The 27,080-nt window shown below is 43.4% G+C and overlaps 1 protein-coding gene across 5 annotated transcripts in view; it reads left to right on the forward strand.

The window, feature by feature from the left end:
- The window catches only part of Sdccag8 (SHH signaling and ciliogenesis regulator SDCCAG8), a 195,275-nt gene that overhangs the window by 18,500 nt on the left and 149,695 nt on the right, over window positions 1–27,080 (forward strand). For all 5 annotated transcript variants that reach the window (XM_052200142.1, XM_052200141.1, XM_052200140.1 and 2 more), the window contains exons 6-9: window positions 4,303–4,443; window positions 8,975–9,039; window positions 9,314–9,502; window positions 19,626–19,764. In XM_052200142.1, coding sequence (XP_052056102.1) covers window positions 4,303–4,443; window positions 8,975–9,039; window positions 9,314–9,502; window positions 19,626–19,764 — 534 coding nt within the window. The remainder of the gene's footprint in view (window positions 1–4,302; window positions 4,444–8,974; window positions 9,040–9,313; window positions 9,503–19,625; window positions 19,765–27,080) is intronic.

Consider the following 27,080-nt stretch of genomic DNA (forward strand, 5'->3'; position numbering starts at 1 on the left):
CACCTTAGTGCTTATAATTTTGATGTCTAATTGAAGAAAAGGTATCACCCAACAAAAAGTACTTGGATATAGCTCCTTAGAAAAATAGTCTTGCGCTTTTCTTATAAGTATATAATCACTTCTCAGTGAGTCAATTATTCATTGTCTTGTCTTCAGTATCTATACCGTGGCAAAGAAGTGGGAGAAGAGGAAGTGAAGTGAGAGAGGAAATCAGGCAGACAGTGAGTAAGAGGCAGGGGAGTGAGCGGGAAAGGAAGCGGTGGTCGCGGCACATCTGCCTTTCAGTCTGAGCAAAGAGGATTTGCCAAAAGGAAACTTTAGTCATAACCGTAGAGTAGACAAAGTTCCAGAGAGGCTGTGGTGCCAGGCTTACTCATTCACATGTAGTGAAAGGGATGCAGGCCCTGACGTGACTGTAGTGGGCGTGCTGGCGTGCCCCCTTAGCCTTCTGTGGTATCCACTGTGGCTGAACAGTTGTGCTTGCTGCTTACTCGTGTAGGTGAACAGGCCTTACACCAGTGCATACTTGATTCAGTGTTGGAATTAATATGAATAAAACTTTTTAGCATATCTTCAGTGTTTGTGAGTTAGGGATATTATCTTTCCCAAGGAAAACTAGGTTTTTTTTTACTGACTCAGATAGACATACTATGTCTCAGCCATGCTTGCTGTAGGTTATTTTGAACTTAGATTTCCCAGTGTCCCAGTTTCCTCTTCTGTAAAAGACTGAAATAATTATATAGTAACTATCATTTGTCATGACTAATGGGTTTGTATCAGGCACTGTATCAAGCCTGTTACTTTTCTTGTATTATTTCAGTTTCACAATAGTTATACAAGGCAATTGTTATCATTTGTATTTCAGAGGAGGAAGTTAAAATATGTAGTAGTTAAGTAACTGATACACTGTCACAGAGCTATAAAATGGTAAAGCAAGGACTGGAGCCCAGGCTGCCTTGACCCCTTAAATCCAGTTACCTAAGCTCATGTTTTGTTGCCTATTTGTATAAATTAGTAAGAGATGCTTGCATTGAGCCAAACCTTATTGCCCAGAGGTTTCTCCCAGAAAAGAAAGAATTCTTTTCCTCAATTCTGTCCCTGCCTTTGCAGGCAAGGCCCCAGGATTTGGAATGTCTGGGCTGGTTGATGACCTAGATGTTATAAAGGAATTACCATTATGGTATTATTAAAACTAAACTACTCACAGTATGCATCAATCATCTTTTAAAATCATAGTTGAATCCCCATGAAAGTTTCCTGTCAAAAAAGCTTTCTCTGTAACTTCAAAGTAAAATATTAAAATATGTTACTTATCAGAGATGTTGGTACAAACTCAAATAGGATAGAATTTACAAGTAGAACATTTCTGAGTCATTTTCTGTACTAATATTTCCTACAGTAAGTAAATAAGAGGTTTTCAATGATTTTAAGGGTTTAAGAATATTGGTTAAATACTATTCAAGGTTTTAAAAGCTATCCATAGAAGATAAGCACTTGTTTCTAAAGAATAATAATGTTATATATCAAGGGCCTACTATCTGTGTTCTATAGACATTAGCTAGTTTCTCTAGAGGAATTAGTACCTCATCCTTGATTGATTTCAGAAGCAACAGAATATGAGCAGATCTTGTAAGACACGCCCCTACTTACACAATAGCTTGCAGATGTGTTGGCCTGGGACCCAGATTCATTCCCTAGTCTCCTTCTCTCACCGCTTTTTACTTTACCTCTGTTAATTGTAAAGTTTTCAAACCTTTTTTAAAATATTAGTTCTTAAAGGGTTTAACCTCCCTTTAGCCCACCACCTACCAGAGGGTGGGAAAGAAAGGATACAGGGGAAGTGGACCTGTTTAGAAAAGTTCTTTGGAGCAACTCCTATCTGTGTTGTCTGGAAATCTGCAGTTGAGTTCACAGATTAGCAGTGGTAGCTCTGTCCACTCGAGAACATTTCACAGATAAACCAGCAGTCCGGTTCGGGAGAGTCAGGATAGCAAACATGCATCAACAGTGGAGACATGACCTAGCAGAGATAGCCAGCCAGGCCTTAGCCTCTGCTTGAGTCAGCAAGAGGGACCCAGAGAATGCCCTGAGAAGTTCCTGGCAGTGCCTCTCTCAGCGATGATCTGAGAAGCTGTGCCCAACAAACTGTTGCACAACTAGCTTTATAAGCAATGCAAACTCAGCCTCCGCCACTGTTCGTCAAAGTTCTGTTTATTCCCTCCATGTATCACGTGTCTTCCACACGCCATGCCATGCCTCAGCACGTGCGCCTGGCTCAGCTGACATCACTCTGCACCCATGTCCTCGGAAGCTGCAAGAAGCTACCGCACAGCCATAAGGGTTTTGGTTCATTTCTTTCTCTCTATGGTGTCCTGACAAAATGCAGCTCAACTTTACAGTGTAAAGCGGACTAGTATATGCGTGTTGTTGTTGAAGAATCCTTCACTGGGTGTCCTTTCTTGCTTAGCAGAACATCCTCTCTCCTGTGTCAGCTTCAGCCAAACATGTCTTTAGGAGAGTGCCTTAGCCTTCACACCTGTGTTCACTTTAACGAAACGTTCCTTCACGTTCCTTCATGCCCCAGCAGACCACCATACAACTGACTTTCCAAAGACCCCTTGAGTTTCCATTTCAGTTAATAGTGACGGCGAACTGTCTGCGAGCACTCCTGCAGGGCTGAGCTCCTTCCCACACCAAGCTTCTCTGGAGGCCGACTCTTTATGGAAGGTTTTGTTTGTTTGTTTGTTTGTTTCATCTAAATGACACACTAGAACCAAAACATTTCCAGAAAACTGAGATTTCTCATTGCTTTCAACGCCCAGCATCCTCTCTCCACTGTGCCTTAGTCCTAAGAGTATTGCAGTGTCTTTTAAGAACTGAGCTTTTCCTGACTTAGAGCTGTGATCCTGAAAACCTCAATTGCCACCAATGCCAGTGGCTTTCAAGTTCTTGTCTAAAAAGAGAATAATGACTTAGAGAAATGAAATACACAGAGGGTCAGTTTTAGAGAAAAGTTTATTAAAGCACAATGATGTGTTCACCAACCCAGAAATTCTTCAAATTTGGAGAATTCTCCCTATCATTTGGAATTTTAAGAAGGCTCCTTACATAGGCATGGTTGACTTGTTAGTGGCTGTCGCGCACCTATCGTCTGTCCAGCAAGAACGACGCACAGCAACAGGATTCCTCTGCAGGATTCTTCTGCGGACACTCTTTATTGTTCAGCTTTTCGGTACCGCTCCTGACACTGAGAGTTCTGAACCTTCCCCGGACGGGCCACCAACTGCCGGCACCTAACCTTGTCCCGCAAGGAAAGACGCGACATGACCAGGTTCTTCTCTGCAACACTTTATTTAGGACCTTCCTTTTCTTCTTCTACACGGGCACCCGCACCCCCACCCCCAGCCTGTCTTTTGCCGCCCTTATAAAGCCCAGCAGCCCTCGCTTAGGGGCATGTCGCATTGTGATAGGAGAACTAAGGTGCACCTCATTAGCATGCCAATGTTGAATCATAGCAAAGCCGTGCTGCACGTGTGTCAAAGTTGTTTACCAGGACTAAATATTTCCTGCCAGCACAGTCTTGGAAAGGCGCTAGATAAAGTGTCTTCCCACAAGTGGCCAAGCAAACCAGTAGCCATCGGCAAGTCAGTCTCAAGTCTCGTCTCTTATCCACAGAGAACAGGGAGGCTAAGAGTTCCCCCTTCAACAAGGTTTTTGGTAAACCATGCCCCCATTCATGAAGCCTTGAAGGAACCTATGTCATCTTATTAGCATAAAAATTCCATCACTCAAACATTTGCATCATTATGAAGGTCATAGGAACTCTTGTATTGGCAGTTGTGGACTAATACCAAGTATCATACCAAAATATGGTCTTTTCACTCTAAAAATGGCAGGACTTTTAGAAGCACTATCAGGAATCCAGAGGCAAGAACAATCATGTCTCTCATTACGTAAAAGGCATGTACATACTGCAGCCAGATTGCTAGGGCTCAAATCCTTACAGTTTATCCTTGGGACTCCTAGCAAATTATATGAAGCACACGGAATATGGAAAATAAAGGGCTGTCAGTTTCTGGAGCGTCTGTTTTCTGAGACTGTCGAGTGCGCAGGCACCAGGCCTCTCTTTGGATATTTGCATTATTCCTGCCCGTGTGGGCATCTGACCCTGGAACACCCTCTGCCTAGCAGAGCTTCAGCACACACATTTTCCTCGTGGCTGGGAATCATGGTTCCATTGATCGTCTGCATGTTTTCTTAATGTTGACTGTCAGCTGCAACTAATGGTGTGTTTTGTTTTAGGGAAACATGCAGAATTCTTGGATTAAGACTCGAGAGGATTCTAGGGTGGATGAAGCTGCAAAGAGACCATTTTCTCACGGTGATGCTGAAACCGGCAAAACTGCATCCACTGGTGATGCTGAGAGGTGGAGGCTGGAGCTGGTGAGTGTGGCTTCTGCTGCTGCAGCTCCTTTCCTCCCCTCCAGCTCGCTCCCCCCCCCCCTCTGGCCTTAGTGGCTCAGGTGGCTCTGTCCCACTTGCTCACACCCAGCCTTTAGCCTGCCCGCCTGCCCGATGGGTCTGTCATGTCCGTTACTGAGTTTTTCTGTCCTCGAGTCATTCCTGGTTCCTTTCTGTAACATCCCCTGCTTTCTCCAGGTCTTTGCCCATGTTTCTCCTTGTTCTTTGGATGCACACAAGGCAATCACTTATAGCCTTTTCTTTAGCAAGTCTGATGTCTAGTTTCTCAAAGATTGTTTTGTTTTCTTTTCAATTTATCCTGTTCATGACCCTACATTTTTACCTCCTTTCCTCCCCACACTTTCCCAGCCAGTTGACTATACTCTTATCTGCATTCCTTATCTCCTGTTTTCACTTTAGCACCTGATAGCAAGTTCAACTTGCTCATTTTACAGTTGCAAGTGATCTCTACCTAGTAATAGTTTTGGGACCACATGGACCAGTTCAACAGCCTCTTCCCTAATATTCTTTTTTTTTTTTTAAGATTTATTTATTTACTTTATGTATATGAGTACACTGTACCTGTCTTCAGACACACCAGAAGGGGCATTATATCCCATTACAGATGGTTGTGAGCCACCATGTGGTTGCTGGGAATTGAACTCAGGACCTCTGGAAGAACAGTCAGTGCTCTTAACCACTGAGCCATCTCTCCAGCTCTTCCCTAATATTCTTACTGCACAACCCAATATGAATTCATTAAAGTACTCAAAGGTTCACAGCCTAGTGATTTACTCTAAAAGAGTACTCACAAAATTTTGTTGGTTTGTTTTTTTGAGACAGGGTTTCTCTGTATAACCCTGGCTGTCCTGGAACTCACTCTGTAGACCAGGCTGGCCTCGAACTCAGAAACCTTCCTGCCTCTGCTTCCCAGAGTGCTGGGATTAAAGGTGTGCGCCACCACTGCTCAGCATCCTCGTATGTCTGTGCTGTGTTCCCTGCCATCCAGGGTCTCTTCACTCCATAGCTAATCAACATCCTGACTTTCATGAACATTTACCAAGAACACATTCTACTTGAATCTTGCCAATTAAGAAAAGGTTACATAGATGTCTTACAATGGTATATATTTTATCTAGCCCCTCCTTCTTTCTCTTACCCTGTTTTCTCTTTTAAATTTAGTTTGTCTTTTAGAGACAGGTCTTATATAGCCCAAGGTGGTACTCACTGTGGTACCAAATATGGCTTTGAACTCAGTCCTCCTGCCTCTGCATCTCAAGTACTGGGATTACATGTATGCCCCAACAATTTGTCCTTGTTTCCTACTATTGCATTTCTCGATCTATCCATGCCACTGCATGTAGCAGAAGCATAGCAATCTTCATTGAGGAGCCACCAAATGACTTACCCAAATGAGGAGCCCCAAATGTGCTACACAAGACTTACCTAGTGTTGAAGGGTATTTGTGTTGCTTCTAGCTTGGGGCTTGTGTGACTGTTTCTGCAGAGAACATTCATTATGTCTGTGGGGATGCACCTCACACATTCTTGGTCTCAGGCTATGTCAATGTTCAACTTGAATTGATTATCAATGGCTGCCTTCCAAGCAGTTCCTCACCAGTTTACACCCTGTCTGTGACACAGGACTTAGCCTGAACTCCACTCTCTTCTTTATACATTGTTGGCAGTGCTTCTAATGAACTTATGTGCATTTGCTTGGGGTTTTTGTTTATTTGTTTTCTATGAGTTTGTTTCTTTCATACAAGGTCTCTCTAGGCTGGTCTGGAACTCACCATGAACCCAGGCCACCCCTGAGCTTATAGCAAAGTGTGCTATAGAGTGCTTCTGCTCCTTATTATAGTACATTTATTTGATGTGCTGATTTGGGGGATTTTTTAATATATATTCAGGTACATGGCTTTTCACACACTACATACATGTACACACACATGCACGCACATACTTACACATGCTTTACTGTGTGCAGTAAGTTTTGTAGTCTCATTAAGAATCTTTTTAATTCTTGTGGTAGGTAATTGCTTTGCTTTAGTTACAAATATTTCATTGCTTGTTCATTGTATAGCGCTTTCTGTAGCTTAAAAAGTCCCTTTCTGACACAGAATATTTTCTTAAAGTAGTTTCTGGAGTGTATAGATGTACCTTTTACATTTAGATGTAAATTCATCTTGGTATATGATTCATCTTGGTATATGATGTGAAGCACACAGATCACATTTTGGTTTTGTCTTATGTGTTTATCGATATATTAGAGTTCTATTTATTGAAAAAATAGCCTTGGGTCTTCATAATTTACACATTTTGTGCCTGTGGTTTTGAAGGTCAACCCAACAGCTTGCACATGTAAGGTGAGCACATACCTGGGAAAACTCCTCTGCATCTCAGCACCTTTTCTATAGGTCAAGAGTGGTTCTATTTCTCATTGTGCTCATACTGAACTGTCTTGATTATTATAGCCTGAATCCTAGACCACATCATATAGAATGTTATTCTTTTTCCACGAGTATCTTTACTATTTTGGCCTTTCAAATTTCCAAATACATTGTAGAGTTTGATTTAGATTGCCATTTTAAAATATATGTCATTTGGGAATGAATGCCCTTATAACACCATTTCACCCATCTTTGTGAATTCCATACAACTCTATGTATTTAAGTCATCTTTAACCTTTATTTTTTTATTTTTTGTCCTTGAGATTCTGGGAATTAAAACTTGGACCGAGCACCCCTGGGCAAAGCACTACACTGCTGAGTTGCATCCCTGGCCTTTGGCTTTCTTGAAACAGGGTCTTTGAGCATAGCTCAGGATGCGCTGACCCTGGTCTGTTTCAGGTGAGCCTAGAATCTAGGCCCTGGAACTCATGATCATCCTGCCTGAGCCTCTGAAGTGCAGTGGACGTGGAGTATACCACCATGCTTGGCTATTTTTAGGTCCTCTGAGGAAAGGACTCAAATATCCTTCATTAGAACTAGTCCTTACTTAGTTTGGATACTATCATAAGTATAATATTCATTTCTGAACTCCTCCCATGATTAAAAAAAGCTTGCAGAGTTTGCTATTTTTACTAAGTCATATTTTTTCAAACACGAGCATTAGAGTGGTGGGATTTCTCTTCTCCTGTCCTTCACTTTCAGCCTGTTTATATCTTAGTATCTGAGGGAGGTTTCCTTACAGCTGATCTCTGGCTCTCAGCCGCTCTGGTATTAGTTTTATAATGTGGTGTCTATGCCATTGTAAATTAATAGGATTTTTCATACTATTGGTTCTCCCTCAACGTGGCCATATTGCTTTTTGAGTTCTTTTTATTGTCCTATTGTTTGCTTCCATGTGTCACTGCTTGAATTATTTTGGGGAATTTCTTTTCTCTCCTTCCTGGTTCTGAAATAATCTTTAGCCCTGGCATTCACTTTCTCACTCTGTTCAGAAACCTGGATGAGTTTTGCCTTTTTCTGTCTCAGAACTGATCAGTTATAAACTTCCGTCCCCCTGACTCGTGAGTATCTCCACACGACAGACTTACTGTTCAGTATTTATTGGTGGGTTATCTGCTTCACAGTCTGACCTCTTACCTACGCATTTGGAGTTAGTTCTTATAAACTCTGTTTTCCCCAATTATTCTGATGCTACCCTCAGTCTGCTAAGTTTTCAGCGCATGTCCAGTGCCTCAGCTGCATGGGTTGGATAAACAATTGTCTCAGCATTTATACTCTTTCCTGTCTCACACTCTCCTGTTCCTCCCACATCCAGCTGCTCCTTCTCGTAGCACTTTACCTTGTGGTGATGATCCAGTCAGGCTGCCCAAAGATTCAGTGTGGTGTGACAGCTTTAGATTCTGTCCTGGATATCCTTATTCAAGCCTTAACTCCTGCCCTAAGAAGCCTGCTGTATTTCTTTTAACTGGATCATAATTGTGCCTTCCCTCCTGTTCATCTCACGGAGACTCATGTGCCAGTCTGTTCCTTCAAGAGTACAAGCTCTTGGCGAGGTTTGAGGGACCTTTGTGTAGATACCTAAAAAGTGCTTGTTAAACTGTAGATTGCATTCAGAGTCAGCCTACAGATGGGGTGTCCATTTGGCTTATCATGGTAGGCATTAAACTTTTAACGTTTCTATTCAAAATATGTATATATTTCAAGCCAAACATGTTTCACTTACAACGGGGAATTCTGATAAAGTTTGTACTTTACCATTATGAACCTACTAAGTGACAATCAACTTTCTGCAAAGTCACACGTTTAAGGGTAAGACTTGGTATGTGCAGTTTTAAAAGAAAATAAAAATCGTAAGCAGTCACCATTTTGGGCCCAATGGTTCTGCATTGACATTCACCTAATAGAATAGCAGAATTGGAGTGAGCTAGGGAAAGCAGCCCTGCAGCCCTGCAGCCGTGATCCTCCTGTGGGTTAGAGAGAAAACCCTGAGTTACTATTTAGAATTTTTTTTTTTTTATGAAAACAAGACATGGCAAAAATGTGCTTTCCTGCCTTGTTCCACAGGAGAGGCTGAAGCTCACATACGAGGCAAAGACTGACCTTCTGGAATCTCAGCTGATGCTTGTGAGGTAAAATGAAGTCATCCATTCTAGACACAGCAAAAGGTTCTGAAGATAGACTTTAGCAGTTGGTGAACTACAGGTGTTATCCAATTAGAATTACTTCATAATGTACAAAAAAAAAAATAAAGCAATCACTCCTGTGCTTCAACATTGTGGTGAGAGTTAGTAAGATACATATGTAAAGTGTCTCCTGTGTGCAGCATCACACACGGTGGTAATGGTGCCCTCTGTACTTGTGCTGTTCCCTGGACTTAGCCTAGAATGTTTCACTTTCTTCTAGGAAAGACTTAGCTGAATACCAGAAAACCTGTGAGGACCTTAAGGAAAAACTGAAGCATAAAGAGTCCCTTCTGTCTGCGAGCACAGCCAGCCGTGTGGGTGGCCTCTGTTTGAAATGTGCTCAGCATGAAGCTGTTCTTTCCCAGACACATAGCAACGTGCACATCCAGACCATCGAGACGCTGACTAAGTAAGTGTGCCTTGTATCCAGAGTCTTTGACCACAGAGGACATCGTGTCTGTAAGGGCATTGTGTCCTTTGATCCGATGCTGAGTCACATGCAGTTAAGTTCAGCTCCTAGTAAACCAGAGTTTAGATGGTCTCTTCACTGTAGCTTTTGTGAAGAAAGGGTGGCAGGGGTCTGAGTGCCAGCTGTGGGGAAACATCACGGAACAAGTCATTTATTTTAGCTCTTAGTTCAAATCTAATATAAGGTAAGAGAACTGAAATAGATAATCCTCATGGGTCACCCCGTTCCGTTACCCTTTTCTCAACAGTATTCTTCACAAGGTGAGCGTGATTGGAACTCCTTAGACTGCATCAGGACTTGGATTTACAGTGTGGTTTAGGCAGAATGACCTATTGGCACATCTTCCTCATGTGCCTGTGGCAAAGCATATTCTGATGTCATAGGAAGAGGATGCAGCTGTCACAGCATCGGCAGAGGAAGGCTGACAAGGGGGTGGTTACAAAGGAACTCTGTCCAAATTCTTGCCCAGGCTGAAATACCACAGGCCTCCCTCCATGTGCATCTCCTGATCTAGTTTCTTTCCCCTGAAGCAAGTCTTTTCTCTTCTGTAAAATTTTATGCAGTAGAAATTGGCAATGATGGGTTATTATAGAATGCAATGCTGTTTTCAGTCTGTGAGTCCGTGTTCAGTAGTCTTGTCCTGTCTCTGTCTGCTCTGCTCATTTCAGAAGCCCAAACTGCATTTATTTCCGAGTTATTCCCTCACTAAGCCCCACCCACTAGGTTGTCAGCTGACTTCATACTTTCCTCTGAATCTTTAGCATACTGCGTGTCCGCTTGCGAGCCGCACTGAGGTCTTGTCAGTCGCTTCAACTCTGGGTCCCTGGCCTTGGTGGCCTCGCTGCTCATGCGGCTCTGCTTGTGATGAGAGGGGTTGGCTGCTCAGTACTCAGAGACCCCCACAGGCAGAACTGGTGTGCAGACAGGGAGTGGCTGGTCATTAGAGGCAGGCAGGTATTGTGCGCCTTGACCTATAGACAACGTGCTTTCTTGCTCTGGATGGAGCATTCTGTTTTGCTATTTTGTGGGAAAACCTGCAAAGGCATCTTTACCTGGTCAACAGGAGCGCTGAGCTTTGGTGAGGACTGCCCTGGATACATAATCTAGCTCTTCCACTGTTTTCTGGGTAATCTCACTATAGTCACCCAGCCTTTCTGGGCCTCTGCTCTCACTTTTAGAGCATACTAGGTGTTTGGAACAGTAGTTGAGATGATGATATCTATGCAGTGCTTTGTAACTGTTCGGCCTTCTGCTGAGCTGTATCTATATACTAAACACTAAAGCCTTGGTACTTCACAGAGTACAAGAAGGTTTAATGTTTCCAGTGACTGTGACTTCCACACATGATTAATGTACTGATTGCTGTACAAAACCTGATTTGCCAGTAGGGGTGACTGGTAGCTGATGGTCTTGATTTTGTTAAATATGTCATGAATTATTATTAAAGCTTTTGCGTGCATTAATAACACACACACACATACACACACAAACATACACATGAAAATACTTTTCCTATCCAAATAATAAATAGCAAGTGTTTGTTATTTGACCAGGCCTGAGCTAGGCAGTTGAAAAGTATAGTCTCCTTTAATCTTAAAATGCATTTTGTGAGGCAGATACTATTATGTCCATTTATAACTTGGGAAGCAGTGGCTCAGAGAAATTAAATTTTTCTTTCTACTTGATAAAAAAAAGAATAGAACTGTACTTTACAAACTGAATTATGTATAAAGAGCCAAATGGAATTCAGGCTATAAAAGCCTTGGAAGAAAACTGATAGCTTTAGCCTTGTATCCTAAGCATGACATGCAAAAGTGAAAGTCATAAAGAGCAAAGCAAATTATTCCCTTTACTCATTAAAAATTGAACTCACAGGCATCGGGCGTGGTAACCCACACCTATCGTGACAGCACTCAGTAGGCTAAAGTAGTGGATCCCAAGCCAGACTGAACTATAGAGCAGGATCTGGTCTCACAGAACATAAGGTTCGATATGTATGTAGCTCGGCACTGTGACATGGATCCACGTGTCCAGGGTTTAATTCCCAGCACTACAAAATAATTTTAATTGACTTAATTTACTTAAAATATTGCAAATTATAGTAAAAGACTGGGGAAATGCTTGCCACATGTAACTAATTAACAGAATATGTAAGCAGCTTTGAAGTAAAACTTGGCAGACTGTCCAGTTGCACTGTGAGTGAGGAGAAGGAGCTGTGAGGAAGCTGTCAGTTATCAGAACACGCTCACTGACTAAGAACAGCCTACTCCATTGGACTGCTCATGGCTAATGGTGTATGATTCTCCTGAGGACTAATGATATGTGGTTCCATGAGGTCAGGATTCTCGTGCCCCACTGGTGACACTATGAAATCAGCACAGCTACTGTGCAGTATGATGTAGCACTATCTATTCATATTTAATTTATGCATTATAGTTTCCTACAAAGAAAAGCTCATGTGCACGCACAGTAGAACATGCATAAAGAATGCTTTTGTAGCATTATTTGTAAGGGTGCAAAAACCTGAGTGTTCTTCAAAAGGAATAAACAGTGGTGTGTGTCAACTATGCTGATTTCTGGAAGAATCGTGGCTGGAGAGATGGCTGGCTCAGCCAGCAAGGTGCTTGCTGCAGAACTTGATGATCTAAGTTCAGTCTCTGGGAATCCAGATAGTGCACGGAGTGACCTGAGTCCTGCAGGCTCTCCTCTGACCTCTATGGTGCTGCTGTGGCACATGCATGTGGCACACACACACACACACACACACACAGAGAGAGAGTAAATAAATATGAAAAATTAAAAATTATACGTATACCCGCGCACACAGTTCACACAGGCTTTGTGTGTCTGCACGCACATGTGTGGAGAAGCGTAGAGGATCCACACTGGCTAATGCAAGCCTAACTCCAAAGTAAATAAAATTACCTAGGATAACAGCAACACAGAGCCATTTGATTTTCTAGGTCAAATATGACAGTAGATATTTTCTCTAGGGTCATATATGTATATAGAAAAAGATTTAAAAGAATACACCAGATATTTAACAGTAGTCAACACTGGAAAAGTAGAAAAGGGGCCACGAGGATTCAAGGTTTGTTTCAAGCAGTCTTTAATACCATTGGCAACTAATTTTACATGGAGATATTATGAAATGATTACTATAATATTTTATAGTAGATGTCAAAGTTTTAACTAGTTAAACTAACTAGTAACAGTTTTAACTAGTTAGTCTAGTGAAATCAAGCAACAAATAAAATCAGAGTGCACCCCATAGCGTTGGCCTTCTAGGTTGTAGAGAACATGCCGAATGGAGGTTACATTGATTTATATTGATTGAGTGTCTGATGGAGGTTACAGTGTTATATTGATTAAGTGTCTGATGGAGGTTACAGTGTTTATATTGATCGATTGTCTGGCTTTTGTTTAGACATTAGATTCTTGTCAATGAATTCTGCTTTTGTTATCTTAAATTTGATCTCAGCCTCTGAGAGGAAGTACTGGCCTACTTCCCATTTCTGCTGCGTCAGCAGTGTGGCCTTATGTTCCGCTTTAGTAACAGAATAGGGTGAAAGGTTTCTGCTTTTCGTATTTTTATGTCTGTAAGTCTCCTGTTGTGTGGTCTGGTATTTAGGCCTTTCCTACGTTCTAATGCACAGTGCTTCCTGCAGGACATGATGCTGACCTCGAAATCGCCCAGCATGTCTTGGGTTTGGATTTCTAGTTTTGTGGTTTTAAGGTCAGTACATGCTACATAATTTTTATGTAGAATTTGAGAATTGTACCTTAAATATGATAAATCCAAAGAGCTTGCAGGAGCTTTGTGAAACATGGACTTGTGAAAGCAGTCACCAGCCACTCCTTCCACACTCCAGCAAGAGCTGTTCTGGATGTGTGCACTGTGAGTGACGTGTGGTGGACAGGGAAGGCGTGAGGCCTAGCACGGAGACCAGACCACCCATGTGTCTGTGGCGTTTTGTACTGGGGATCATAGTGAGGAACTTAAAACTTGTTAATATTGCTTGCATTTTTTAAGTTGGTTTGAAATCTTCTGAAGTGCCTTCTACTCAGGCTGCTTTGTCCTTTAAGTTGGTAAAAGTAATGCTAAATTCTTTTATTCTCTTTCATAGTGGTCAAATTTTAATGGTTTTCAAGGTGGTAGTTGAAAATTCCAGTTACCTTGTTTTTTTTTTGTTTTTTGTTTTGTTTTTTGATTTTTGTTTTTTAACAGAGCTGAGGACCAAACCCAGGGCCTTGAGCGCTCTACCACTGAGCTAAATCCCCAACCCCTAGTTGAAAATTCCTTAGAGACATCCTGGTTACTTTCTTTCTTTTTTTTTTTTTTTTTTTTGGAGGAGAAATGATTCTGATTCTGGCAGTGCTGTCCTGGGGTTTTGGTCCATTTGTCATCATTGTCAGGCTTCTGTCCAGCTGGCATCGGACAGCTGCAGCCGGAAGCTTTCCAAAAGTGAGTTTCAAAGGAATGTCTCATCAGCCCTCTAGATTTCCCTTAAAAACAGGCATAAGGATGCTTGTTAAAGCGATGCATGTTGCAAACGCTTAAAGTTAACAATGCCTTAAAGCTTTATTTCCTAGTAGTTCTGTATTTCAAGATGAGACTGATTCATGCTTCTTGAGGCAGCCTTCTTTGTGTAGTTACACCCAGGGCTGACCTTGTTTAGGATCTTCGCCTGGGCTTCCCTACTCTGACAGAGCATTAAGTTTCTGAGGTGCTGCACTCGTAGTGAGTGCTTGCAAAGGCCTTTCCAGTGCATGCATGCAGACTGTTCTGTGTGCTGTCTCCACCCCTGCCTGCGCTCTACCTGGGCTCTGGAGTACTATGAGCTCAGGTCACATGGCTGGCTCAGCTTCCCCAGGAAACTCCCTGGCTGAGACCCTGAACTCATTGTGTGCTGTTTTTTAAGTTTTTGCAGAACTTAGCTTCATAATGTGATGTCATATGTATCTGTTCTACTTTGTCCCACTGTCCGCAGGCCTAGCACTGGGTTTGTCCTCTGGACACAGCTTCTAGAGGAGGATGCATCTGCCCACAGTCCACCTGGCTACCTGCCATGGTATCCTCACATTTCTGAGTAACCACTCATCTGCAGATGCAAGAAGAAAGTATAGGGTGCAGAGTGGGAGATCAGCTACGAGAGTGACAGGCAGATGAAGATGAGGGTAGAAGGGCCCGAGGCTCCCCACTGACAGCCCTGGCTGCCACCCAGAGTTCCTTATATTCTGAGTATCCAGTGTTGGGCAAGGAGTGGAGCTGAAACACAGCCAAAGGCGAAATGCAGTCCCTAGTGTAGGATGCTGAGCTTGCCAGGAGGGCCCCTGTAACCTCCCGTGGCCGTGGCCGTGGCCGTGGCCATGGCTGTGGCCGGAGCGGCTCACACCCATCCATGCAGATGCTCGTTTGCCATCTCCTAAAAGACGATCTTAAGGAAATGTCGGTGTTTGGGGCTCATCTTTAATGATTTTCTCTGACTTGAGTATCGATGAATTTATATCCTGAAACATCTTGAACTAGAAGAACTAACTTTTACTTTGTGCTTCTAAATAATAACTTGACCTTTCCCATTTCAACCATACAGCATTATTACTGGGAACTCTGTTTTGGTATCACTTATAGTCTTCCAGCTATGGGTGTCCTTGTTTATACACTTGAGCTTTTTAGTTTATTTTAATATGGAAAAGCAGTAGACTCACAAACAGATTAAACTATTGTAAAGTAGCTTAATTTATGGTTTTAATTTTGCATGTGTTTTTGTATGCATGTGTTTGTGTGAGCACACATGCATTCCATGGCAGACATGTGAGGTCGGAGAGCATCTCTCAGGAGTCAGCTCCTCCTACCTCACATGTAGATCCTGGGCATGGGGCTCAGTGCCAGCCTCAGCAGCAAGTGCCCCACAGGAGCCGCTTGTGGCCCCACGCAATGCTCTTCTTGTCGTTTCTTTGCTGCGCATCTCCTTTTTTTTTTTTTTTAAAGTGAATCCCTTTATTTTTAAGGCTTTATTTACTTATTATATGTAAGTACACTGTAGCTCACACACACCAGAAGAGGGAGTCAGATCTCATTGCAGATGGTTGTGAGCCACCATGTGGTTGCTGGGATTTGAACTCAGGACCTTTGGAAGAGCAGTCAGTGCTCTTAACCACTGAGCCATCTCTTCAGCCCCTGCTGCGCATCTCCTATGTGACAAATACTGCTATTGACAGAGGATCCCCTGAAAGTAAACTAAGTGGATTAAGCTGTCTCCCACGAGAAGCAGATGTGCCTGTGCTCGGCCTCATGGAGTCTGTTACCTTGTTTTACACACACTGAGCTGCTTGCCAGACTCTTGGAGCTGGGAACCTCGTCCTTGATGCTGTAGTATCAGGGCACATAAAGGATAGCACCTTTAGAGTTAGAATGCTTTGCCATCAGTAACTCTCAGGGAAGTGAGCACAGGATTCTCAGACTGGCCTGTGACACTTCACGGGGATTTTCTCCTAGGTTCATAGGTCCTTGTTGGTTGTGTATCCCCATTTACGTTGGTTATACTTCTGTTTTGAAACTCAAATAAGTACAAATTCTGTTTTGCTTGCATTCATTTTTTTTTTTACTTTAGAATGATTAAATCTGCTTTTGAGTCTCTTACTTTCCCACGTAATTATGCTCCATAATATTCAATCAGAACAATTTACTGTTTTTTTATTTCACTTAGAATAAAAATTAAGTAATTTTCATGAATTTAAGACAAATTGGGAAGCTCATCACCATTCCACAGATTTCATGCTATTTGTAACAATTTGTTTTTAACAAAAAGAGCTCTTATGAATGTGTTCAGCATTGCATGTTTCTAAAAATGTGGCTGTTTTCCAAATACCACAGATAGTTTGAAATCTTTTCTTGAGATTTGTGAAATGGAGTCATTGGTTAGTTTAGAAGGGTATCGGAAATCAGTTTGCGATCATCCAGACCGCTCGCCAATGCTTGCTTTGCTTTGCTCTTTTCTTTTCTTTTCTTTTCTTTTCTTTTCTTTTCATTTCCTTTCATTTGTTTTCTTTCTTTCTTTTTGTCCCAGTTGCTTCTTCTCTGACAGTTTATAATCTGGCAGTGGCTGGCTCTGCGTGAGAAAGCTGGTCACACTGACAGTGCACTCGATGGCACATGCAGAATTCAGTGTACTTTTGCTCTACTTGTATGTGTGGAAAATTTACCACCTCACTTTTCTCTTTGGCACCTGGGCATGTGCAGTTTTAAGCTGTATTTTTATTTTGCATTTACATTTGCTAGCTTGTCTCCATGCATGAAGGTGCCTGTGGCAGCTAAGAGGCTGCAGTGCGTCCTGGGAGACTGAATGTAGAGCTGGTGGGGACCCACTTGGTGTGAGTGCAGGCGGAACCCGGGTCCTCAAGAGCAAGTTCTCCTCTATTAGTTTCAGTGTGTCTGGTTTTATGTGGAGGTCCTTGATTCACTTGGAGATGAGTTTAGTACAAGGAGATAAGAATAGATCAATTTCTGCATGCTGACCTCCAATTGAACCAGCACCATTTGTTGAAAAGGCTATCTTTTTTCCACTGGATGTGTTCTGCTCCTTTGTCGAAGATCAAGTGACCATAGGTGTGTGGATTCATTTCTGGGTCTTCATTTCTATTCCATTGGTCCACTTGTCTGTCACTGTGCCAATACCATGCAGTTTTTAACACTATTGTTCTGTAGTATTTCTTGAGGTCTGGGATACTGATTCCCCCAGAAGTTCTTTTACTGTTGAGGATAGTTTTAGCTATCCTGGGTTTTTTGTTATTCCAGATGAATTTGAGAATTGCTTTTTCTAACTCTGTGAAGAACTAATAGAAAAGAAACTCTGGAAAACCCTTGAGGACATGGGCATAGGGGGAAATTTCCTGAACAAAACACCAATAGTTTATGCTCTAAGACCAAGAATTAACAAATGGGACCTCATAAAATTACAAAGTTTCTGTAAGGCAAAGGACACTGTCAAAAGGACAAATTGGCAGCCAACAAATTGGGAAAAGATTTTCACCAACCCTACATCTGATAGAGGGCTAATATCCAATATATACAAAGAACTCAAGAAGTTAGACCCTGGGGAACCAAATAACCCTATTAAAAATGGGGTACAGATCTAAACAAAGAATTTTCACCTGAAGAAATTCGGATGGCTGAGAAGCACCTTAAGAAATGCTCAACATCATTAGTCATTAGGGAATGCAAATCAAAACAACCCTGAGATTTCACCTCATACCAGTCAGAATGGCTAAGGTCAAAAACTCAGGAGATAGCAGGTGTTGGCGAGGATGTGGAGAAAGAGGAACACTCCTCCACTGCTGGTGGGTTTGTAAGATGGTACAACCACTTTGGAAATCAGTCTGGCAGTTCCTCAGAAAACTGGATATGACACATCTGGAGGACCCTGCTATACCCAGAGGATTCCCCAGCATGCAATAAGGACACATGTTCCACTATGTTCATAGCAGCCTTATTTATAATAGCCAGAAGCTGGAAAGAACCCAGATATCTCCTTCAATGGAGGAATGGATACAGAAAATGTGGTGTATTTACACAATGGAATACTACTCAGCAATTAAAAACAATGAATTCACGAAATTGTTAGGCAAATGGTTGGATCTGGAAAATATCATCCTAAATGAGGTAGCCAAATCACAAAAGAATACACATGGAATGCAATCTCTGATAAGTGGATATTAATTAGCCCAGAAGCTCTGAATACCCAAGGCACAATTAGCATAACAAATGACTCCCATGAAGAAGTAAGGAGAGGGTCCTGATCCTGGAAAGGCTTCATCTAGCTTTGGAGGGGAGTATCAGAACAGAGAAAAAGGAGAAAGGTAATTGGAGAATGAGTGGAGAGAAGAAGGTTTATGGGACATATGGGGAGGGGGAAACTGGGAAAGGGGAAATCATTTGGAATGTAAACAAAGAATATAGAAAATAAAAATATAAAAAATAAAAATAAAATAAAATATAGAAAATAAAAATAAAAAAATTAAATAAAAAAAGAAAGAAAAGTGTCATTGTTAATGATGGCGAGTAAAACACATGAAACACTTTTGCCAAGTTTGTAGAACAGCCTGAGTTCTTATATATTTTGATTTAAAAAAAAAAAAAAAAGAGCAAGTTCTCCACCGAGCTGTCTCTCTAGCGCCCTCTACTGGGGATTGCTATACAGTGATAAGTTGTGAAATAGCCTGGCAATTTGTTATGGACTTTGTTTAACCTGTGAAGCTGGATCCTTGCTATTTTACGTGTCCCAACATTGGTATTCTGCTTACCCAACAAGCCGCCCCGCCGAGTGGACATCGGGGGCCTGTTTAGGAGTGGGTGGGGCTTGCCCGGGACCAATACCTGTAGCCAAGATTTTGTTCAATTTGAGTGTCATATGTGTAACTGGAGGACTTGAGGTGTCCATAAAAATGCCCACTGAAATAAAAAGCAGAAATAAACAGCAGAATAAACTACAGGGTTTGTTCGTAACTAACTGAGAGAATTTCACTGAAGGCGGGAGAGATGAAAACGAGGCCATGGGAAAGATGTAAAGGGAAATGTTTCCACCAGTGCAAGCAGCCGGAGTAGACAGCCCGACCCAGCCTTTGACCCACCCCTGCTAAGGAGTGACACCAGGTTTCTCTTCAAATATTCCAAATCTTTAACCGGAGCTTCCTCCTTGGTAAAGCTGCCTTTGATGTGCGCAAGATCTTCTGACCGGGGTTGCTAACCCAGCTCCCTCCCTTCCCCTTTCCAAGTCATTCCCTCTTGCCGAGGCTTCGCTCCACGGTCCCGCGTGTGCCAGCCCTTTCCACAGAAGGGTACTCATTGTCCCGTGCAGATGTGGCCCTGGCTGGACCGCCTCGGTCTGTCTGCCCCGCTGCCAGCGGTGGGCAGGAGGACAGAGGCCCATTCTCTGGGTTGTGTGGCTGCGCGCTGAGCAGGCCCATAGCTTTCCTCATGCACAGGGATGCTTCCTTTCCTCTGACCTCTGAGAGTGCCACACATGCTCCTTTCTTACCTGCTGTGTTCTCTTTGTGCTGACAGAGAGAGAGATGACTTAATGTCTGTGCTAGTTTCGGTGCGGAGCAGCTTGGCAGAGGTGCAGGAGCGAGAGGCCAGCGCCTATCAGCAGGTGAAGCACGCTGTGCAGATGACCGAGGAGGCCAACTTTGAAAAGACCAAGGCAAGTCTAGTGGCTGGAGATGGCTAGAGCACAGCCGCCCTCCACGTGTACATGTCTCTGCTTAATTTTCATAACTAAACTAATTGCAAACACACAAATCAGATGCCAGTCCAGAAATGTCGACTTTTCTAAATTAAACAAAAAGCCAAAAAACTTACTATTTGGAGAGTTCTTATTTTTCTGTAAATATTTCGGTTCTGCCACTACTCAGAGTGTAGAACAATGTGGGAAAGGGCTTTGGGAGCCCGGTGTGCATAATCTTGTTCACAGATAGTGCTGCTGTGTACAGATAGGTGCGTCACTGCAGGCAGGCTCAGCGTGTTTTGGTCTAGCTTGGCTTCTGGCCCCAAGCATCTCTCAAGATCTGAGGAGAGTCCACCACGGGCTTCCATGACAGGAGTGGAGGAGCGAGAAGGGAGGTGAGGAGGGGGAAGGGCGGTGAGGAGGGGGAAGGGCAGTGAGGAGGGGGAAGGCACCCGGGAGAATGAGACAACCGCATCTTCTTTATCTAGGATAGTTCAAACCCACGCTACAGATGTTGAATGCTATATTTTGTTGTACACAGACACTTACTGTTAGTAAAGTCCCTTAATATCACTTAAAATCAAGCTCACGCCCATTGACTGGAAAGCTGCCTTCTGTTTTCAAGATGGACATTTTACGACGCCAGTAGAAGTTCACACTTGAAAAAAACCCACAATGATCCTTGAACCAAAATTGCCTATTGTGTGTTTTCAGAAGTAAAAACTCTCTTACTGCCATTACCTATAGCATCCAATCATCAACTAGGATTTCAAAGTTATAATTGAAAAACCTCAGTGAAACTAAGAAGCCTGGCCATCTTGGTCCTGCTCCAGTTATTTTCCAACCCTAATCCCCGTCATCTTGGTGATATCTGTCCAGGTAACGTTCTCATCACCTGTGGGCAAGTGCATCGGGCTTCCAGCAAATTCTAGACTGTTCGTACTAATTGCTCGCTCCCTGGTTACCAAGCCCCTCCCTCATGTTGTCTTCATGTCACTCACCCGCACCCAGTGAGTGGCTGTGGAAGTGTCAGCGTCTGTCTTCCTGGAAGGCTTCTACCCTGGCTTAGCTGGCACCGTCCTCGGGGGTCTTCTCGCTGTGACTCTGTGAGCGGCTCTTGGGTCTGGTTTACTAACCGCAGTGTGACTTCCTAGTCCTGTCCACCAGTGTCCGATCTCTTGGGAGTCATTCCTTCTTCATCCATGTCCACTGAACATGCATGCAACCTTTCCCTGTCACTGGTCTTGCATGAGCTACATCTGCTATGAGCATCTTCCACACAGCCCAACTGTCCATCTGCCGTGCCGGTGCTGATGGTTTGCTCGCTGGTTCTATGTCCCCAGCAGCGCAAACTTACAGCATTTACGCTATCCCCAGCCCCTCCCCACCTCCCCACGACACCCGTCCCCTGTCCACCCGCTGTTCATTCACCGGCCACACTCCGCTGTGCTCTTACACCGTGTGTGCCGACTACTGCAGTAGCCTCCTGACGGCTCTCCTGGCTTCCCCCAGTTCCAGTGTGTCCTTGTCCTTCCCACAGTCTTAGGTTTCTGGGTTGTAAATACCCCTTAGGGAATCCCTCTACTGAAGTACATTCAGAGAGAATTCTTCAGCATGGCCTTTTTCCAAGTTTCTGAGTTATCATCCACCACACTCTTCCGTGCATATCCGGATGGTGGGTTACAACTGAGCATTTTTCTGAGCTCCCTGAGGTAGTGCCAGCTGCTGTGCCCGTGTCATAGATGGCAGACTTGATCCTCCTCAGAGGAGGCACCATTCAGGGGCAGTCTTTGTAGACACTCCCATTTCCTGTTTGAGTGAATCTCTGCTCCTCTGAGATTCACTCAGAGGAGTTACAGGAAGTCTTAGTGGCTTTCGGTAGCCGTCCTCACTGAGGGACTAGACATGTAACACTGTGTTTCTCTCATGCCATTTGCATATTCATTCCCAGCTAATGCTTGCTGAAGGGAAATTAGTCAGTAGTTTTAAAAATAAATGTGATATTAGACAATTAGTAATTTTTTAAATTAATGGTTGAGAACTAGCAAGGCCATAGATTGTGCCTAGTGCAGTCATCCTCAGAAAGGCTTCCTCTGGCAGCTGATGGGAGCGGATGCAGAGACCAAAGTTGGAGATCCCCATCAGGTCCCTACCCTCAGAGCTCAGGGAACCCTATGGAGGAGCAGGAGGAACTACAGGAGTCAGAGGGGAGGAAGACTCGGAGAACACGGCCCACAGAGTTAGCTGAGCACAGCGTCCAGGCCCCACAGACTGAAGTCGCAGTCATGGAGCCCGCCACAGTCTGTGCTAGTCCTCAGCAAATAGGCTATGGTTGTTTAGCTTAGAGTTTTGTGGGACTCCTAACAGTGGGAGTCGTCGAGTCTTTTTCCTGCTCCTCAGGTCCTTTTCCTCCTGCTGGGCTGCCTCAGCCAGCCTCGCTATGAGGGTGTGTGCCCAGTCGTACTGTACATTGCTATACCCTGTCCGGTTGATATCCCTGGAAAGCCTGCTCTTTTCTGAAGGAAAAGGGGGGAGAGGATCTGTGGCAGAGGGGAGGTGGAGCGGGACTGTGGGGAGTGGAGAGAGGAGAGAATCTAAAAAAGGAAAAAGAATGTGCAAGGTGGGCATTGTATGCTGTGCACCTGGCATTTACACTGAATTGAAATGTAGTTTCATTGAAATGAAGTCTACGAGTTTTTACCGTAAGTTCTGATAGGACATACAAATTTTCTTTGGAGGAGTAGTAAAAATGAGTGTGGATAGTTTCAGTTTAGAAGCACTTTTTAATCCAGGGTGTTTGCTTGGTGTTTGCCTCCACCTAGTGGCCATTGTTCATACTGCATGCAAGGTAGCCAGCATTGCTTTATGGCACTGTTACCCTCCAGTGGCTGTGAAAGTTCCTGGCCTGTTTATAATAAAACAAATACCAGGCATGAGAAGCTCACAATGCTGTTTTCAGGTACTGGTGTGGAAGTACTCTCCAGCATCGGTCTGTGTTCCACTTTCCAGATCTGTGGTCTGGGCTAATAATTATGTCCTGTTTGAAAGCCGTATTTTTCCCACCTGGGTGCTGAGAACACTGAACCGTCCTGATAAACGTAGAGACTCTGTGCTAGCCACCACGTAGGAAGCCTGCACGCAGGCAGGTGGTCAGTGGAAATGTAACTTACACGGCAGCTGGAGGTGATCTTTAAGGAGAAAAAAACGTATAATCTGGGAATCAATGAGGGTAGAATGTGTTGATAAAGTTTAAGAGACAGATAGCAAAAGTTCCAGCCTGCCTGCCTGCCTGTCTGAGGAGGAAGCGGCTGAGTGACGTGTGCAGGTCCGGGCTTAGGGAGATCAGTGAGCAATGAAGAGCTCTTTACAAGTGGCAGCATAGAAGGTTCAGTAATGCTTTAAAAACATTTCTCTTTTATTCTGAGTCTTGGATTTTGAAATAAGTAAAAAAGCAAGAATAAGAAATTTGCAGTGGAAAAAAGACCAGAAAAGCATTGAGCACTGGACTCCACTTGGGACGTGGCAGTCATGCCTAATGCAAAACAAAACCAAGCTGTCAGTGCTTGGCAGTTCCCTCAGCCAGTGGGTCTGCTGTCTTTGCAGGCATGTTTGTGGCAATGCTGGGGTTAGCAAGCTGACTGTTGCATCAGAATGTGGCATATGTGGTTATATATTATATATAACCCTCGGTGATAAAAGCAACTGTGTTACTGGCCTTCATTTGTGTTGTACTGTTTATCATTATTTTAGACTGTATTACTTTTACATGTGTGTGTGTGTGCGTGTGTGTGTGTGTGTGTGTGTGTGCTCACACCAGCAGCAGCCTCATTCACATATTTAGTGTGTCTCCTGGTTGCTTCAGAGACAGTGACATGGCCTACAACATTTAAGCTTATGTAAGTGTAAAATGATATGGTATGCACTTCTCAGAACATGGTCATTAACTGATGCATGACTATGTGAATAGTCTCAGTGTATGCTTATTGAGTTTCCTGTAAGCAAGTATTTATAAATTAAAAGCAATACCATGTTTTATTCATAAGTAAGAATCTTAAATATATTGGCGATCATTTTTATTTAATGGACTTTGCTTCACAAAAATAAATTCATATTTGTAAGTTTTAAATTTTATGTTAACTAACAGTAAATAATAAATCATTGTAGTATATTAATTTATTATTTATGAGTCTTTTGCTACAATTTCTAGGAAACTATAACAGTTGGGAGGGAGATTAGAGATGTCATAAAATAGGTTTCCTGGGCTAAAACGTCAGTTGACAGATGTCAGTTTTGTTGTCGAAAATGTTTGACTTCTTTACGATAGTAATTTTTATCCTTTGGCTTAATAAAACTAGAAATAGAAATACGAAACCCGGTAAGTTCTGTTTTGAAATAAACGTTGTTATGAACAGCAATGAAATGACCACAGAGGCGGAACCATGTGTGGAATCCACTGGCTTGGGAGAGCACAATTTCTCAGATCCTCAAGGCTGGCGACCATTAACACCCAGTAAGGAAGAGGGGAACCCACCACACCAGATGCCCCAGGAAAATGGGGTGCAGATCCTCTTGGACACGACCATCGTCGGTGTGACCTAGCCCTGGGGGATTTAGTTTCCTGGTGGTTATCCATCAGCTGTGGGTCTAGAGACGGAGCAAATGGGAGCCCTTGAGTTACGAGGACCGGTGTCCTGCAAACACTCTGTAATGAGAGTGAACACCTCCTAAGCCCTGGGCGAGGTCGCCTGTTAGAGACAGGGTTAGATCTCAGGGATCCCAGCTCCATGATTTAGGTCCAAGGGTAAGGTGATTGCTTGCTGCTCAAGCACTGGGACCCGCCTTAGGATCTGCTGGGCCGTGGAGACAGGAGGACCTGTGTCTGGGCATAATAGCCAACCAGTCTGTCTAACTGGTGAGCTCCAGGCCAAGTGGTAGAGATGCAGTTGAGGAGGACTTTGACTTCTACATGTGCACATACACACACACACACACACACACACTCACACACACACACACACACACACACACGTATTCATACATGTATATGTGACTAAATATTTTATTTTCAGGTGTTACTAAATTTTACTGTTTCTTTCCTTGTAACCAAGTATAAATGTTAAACAATTTAGAAGTGTATAAAATGAGATCTATTTAACATGCGTGAACTTGGTCACATACCTAGTGACAGACTCCATCACCAGTTTGTAGCCTGAGGGTTACATTTCTACTCTTTGCTCCTGCTACCCCTCTTCCCCCCCCATCCCCCACCCCCACTGGAGAGCATCAGAAGCCTCCTCCACACAGCAGCCAGTCATCAGTACTTTGTCTATATGACTGACAGCTCCACCTTGGGCTTTCCACTGAATCTCCCCACTGCAAGGCCACCATGAAGACCATTTCTGCCGGTTTCTGTGAAAACTGGATTCTTTCCCTCTTGGTGTTGGGCTGGCTGGGCTCCCAGGTGTTCTTACTAGTCTCATACTTAATGATGTTAATGCCTAAGTTTTGGGTCAGTTGGGAATTTCTTTGGATATACTGGTTCTATGTACTTATACCAGTAGTATTCATTATATCAGTAAAGTTACTGGTTGTTTTTTACTAGATTACTGGAAAATGATTATTACTAGTACAATTGCACAGAATTCAGTATTCCCTAACGGTATTTCAGGCTCCAAGGGGCTCAGTAATGGAAAAAAAGTCACTCTCATTTCTTTTACAATCTAATTTAAAATTTCCTAATTTCTAAGGCATTCAGCTAAGATTTAACTTGGGGCTAACTCCCTTGGAGAACTGGTTTTCATCAAAACCAAATTGTATTTAGTTTTGATTAACCAGACACATTTGAAATTGGCTCTTATACTTTAGGATAACAGAAACGTTGCAAAAGAAAGCCCTGAAAATGACTACCTCCTAGATGAAGGAAGGAGAGTTTGCCGCGTAGCCTAGCTGTTTTCTGTCTGTGTTTGCTTTAGGCAGAGGGCAGCATGACTGTGCATGAAGTGGTGCACACTGAGACGGCTGTCTCCATATCCACCGTCAACAAATGTGACTGTGCAGTTTGTTTGTTCGCTTTATTTTTATTTTCAAATATTTTAATTTTTTTCTCTCATATTTTACATCCTGGCCACGGCTTTCCCCCTTTCCTCTCTCCCCACTGCCTCCCCCACTCCTCCCTCGTAACCACTCCTCTTCCGATTCCCTTCAGAAAAGGACAGGCCTCCCAGGGATGCCAACCAAACATGTCACATCACCTTGCAGTAAGACCAGGCCCCTCCCTCATATGAAGGCTGGGTGAGGCAACCCAGTGGTGGGAAGACGGTCCCGGAAACAGGCAACCGTGTCAGAGGCAGCCTCTGCTCCCACTGTTAGGAGACCCATAAGAAGACTCAGCTACACAGCTTAGCATATGTGAGGAGGGCCTAGGTCAGATCCATGCAGGCCTCCCTGGCTGATTCTGTGGGTTTCTTGTGATGTTCTTGTCCTGTCTGGCTCCTACAATCCTCTCTTCCCCTCTTCTGCAGGATTCCCCAAGCTCCACTAATGTTGGGCTGTGGGTCCCTGCATCTGCTTCTATCAGCTGCTAGCCTCTCTGATGACAGTTATGCTGGGCTCTGGTCTAGGAGTACAGCAGACTATTATTAGGTTGTGTTTGGTTCAGTCCTAGGTGTCTGGGCTATCCAGCCTCTGGTTCCTGGCCCTCCAGACAGTGTCGGGGTGGGGACCCCTCTCATGGTATGGGTCTCAAACTGGACTGGACATTGGTTGGCCACTCCCCCAGTTTCTGAGCCATCTTTACCACCACACGTCTTGTAGGTAGGACAAATTGTAGGTTTGTGGCTGGCTTGCTGTTCCAGCTCCTCTCCTGGAAGTTTTGCTTGATTACAAGAGACGGCCGATTCAGGTTCTGTATCTGTGTCTCCATCACTAGGAGTCTTAGTTAGGGTCAGCCTAGTAGATTCTTTGGAGTTTCCATTGTACTAGATTTCTATCTCCCCAATAAGTCCCTCCAATTCTAGTTGTCTCTCCCAATACTTTCTCCCTCCATCTTCCTCCTACTTGATCCCTCCTAATCCCATCTCCACCCACCCCTAGTCCACCCACAATATCCTTCCCAAAGAGATTTCATTCCTGCTCCCTCCCTGAAATATCCACTTAACAGTGAGGACATACCATGTTTGACTTTCTGGGTCTGGGTCATCTCACCATGAATTAATTTTTTCTAGTTTTATCCATTTGCCTGTAAATTTTATGATGTTATTTTTTTTATCAGTTGAGTAATACTCCATTGTGTA

The sequence above is a fragment of the Apodemus sylvaticus genome, chromosome 12, assembly GCF_947179515.1.
Source record: "Apodemus sylvaticus chromosome 12, mApoSyl1.1, whole genome shotgun sequence".
NCBI classification, from domain to species: Eukaryota; Metazoa; Chordata; class Mammalia; order Rodentia; family Muridae; genus Apodemus; species Apodemus sylvaticus.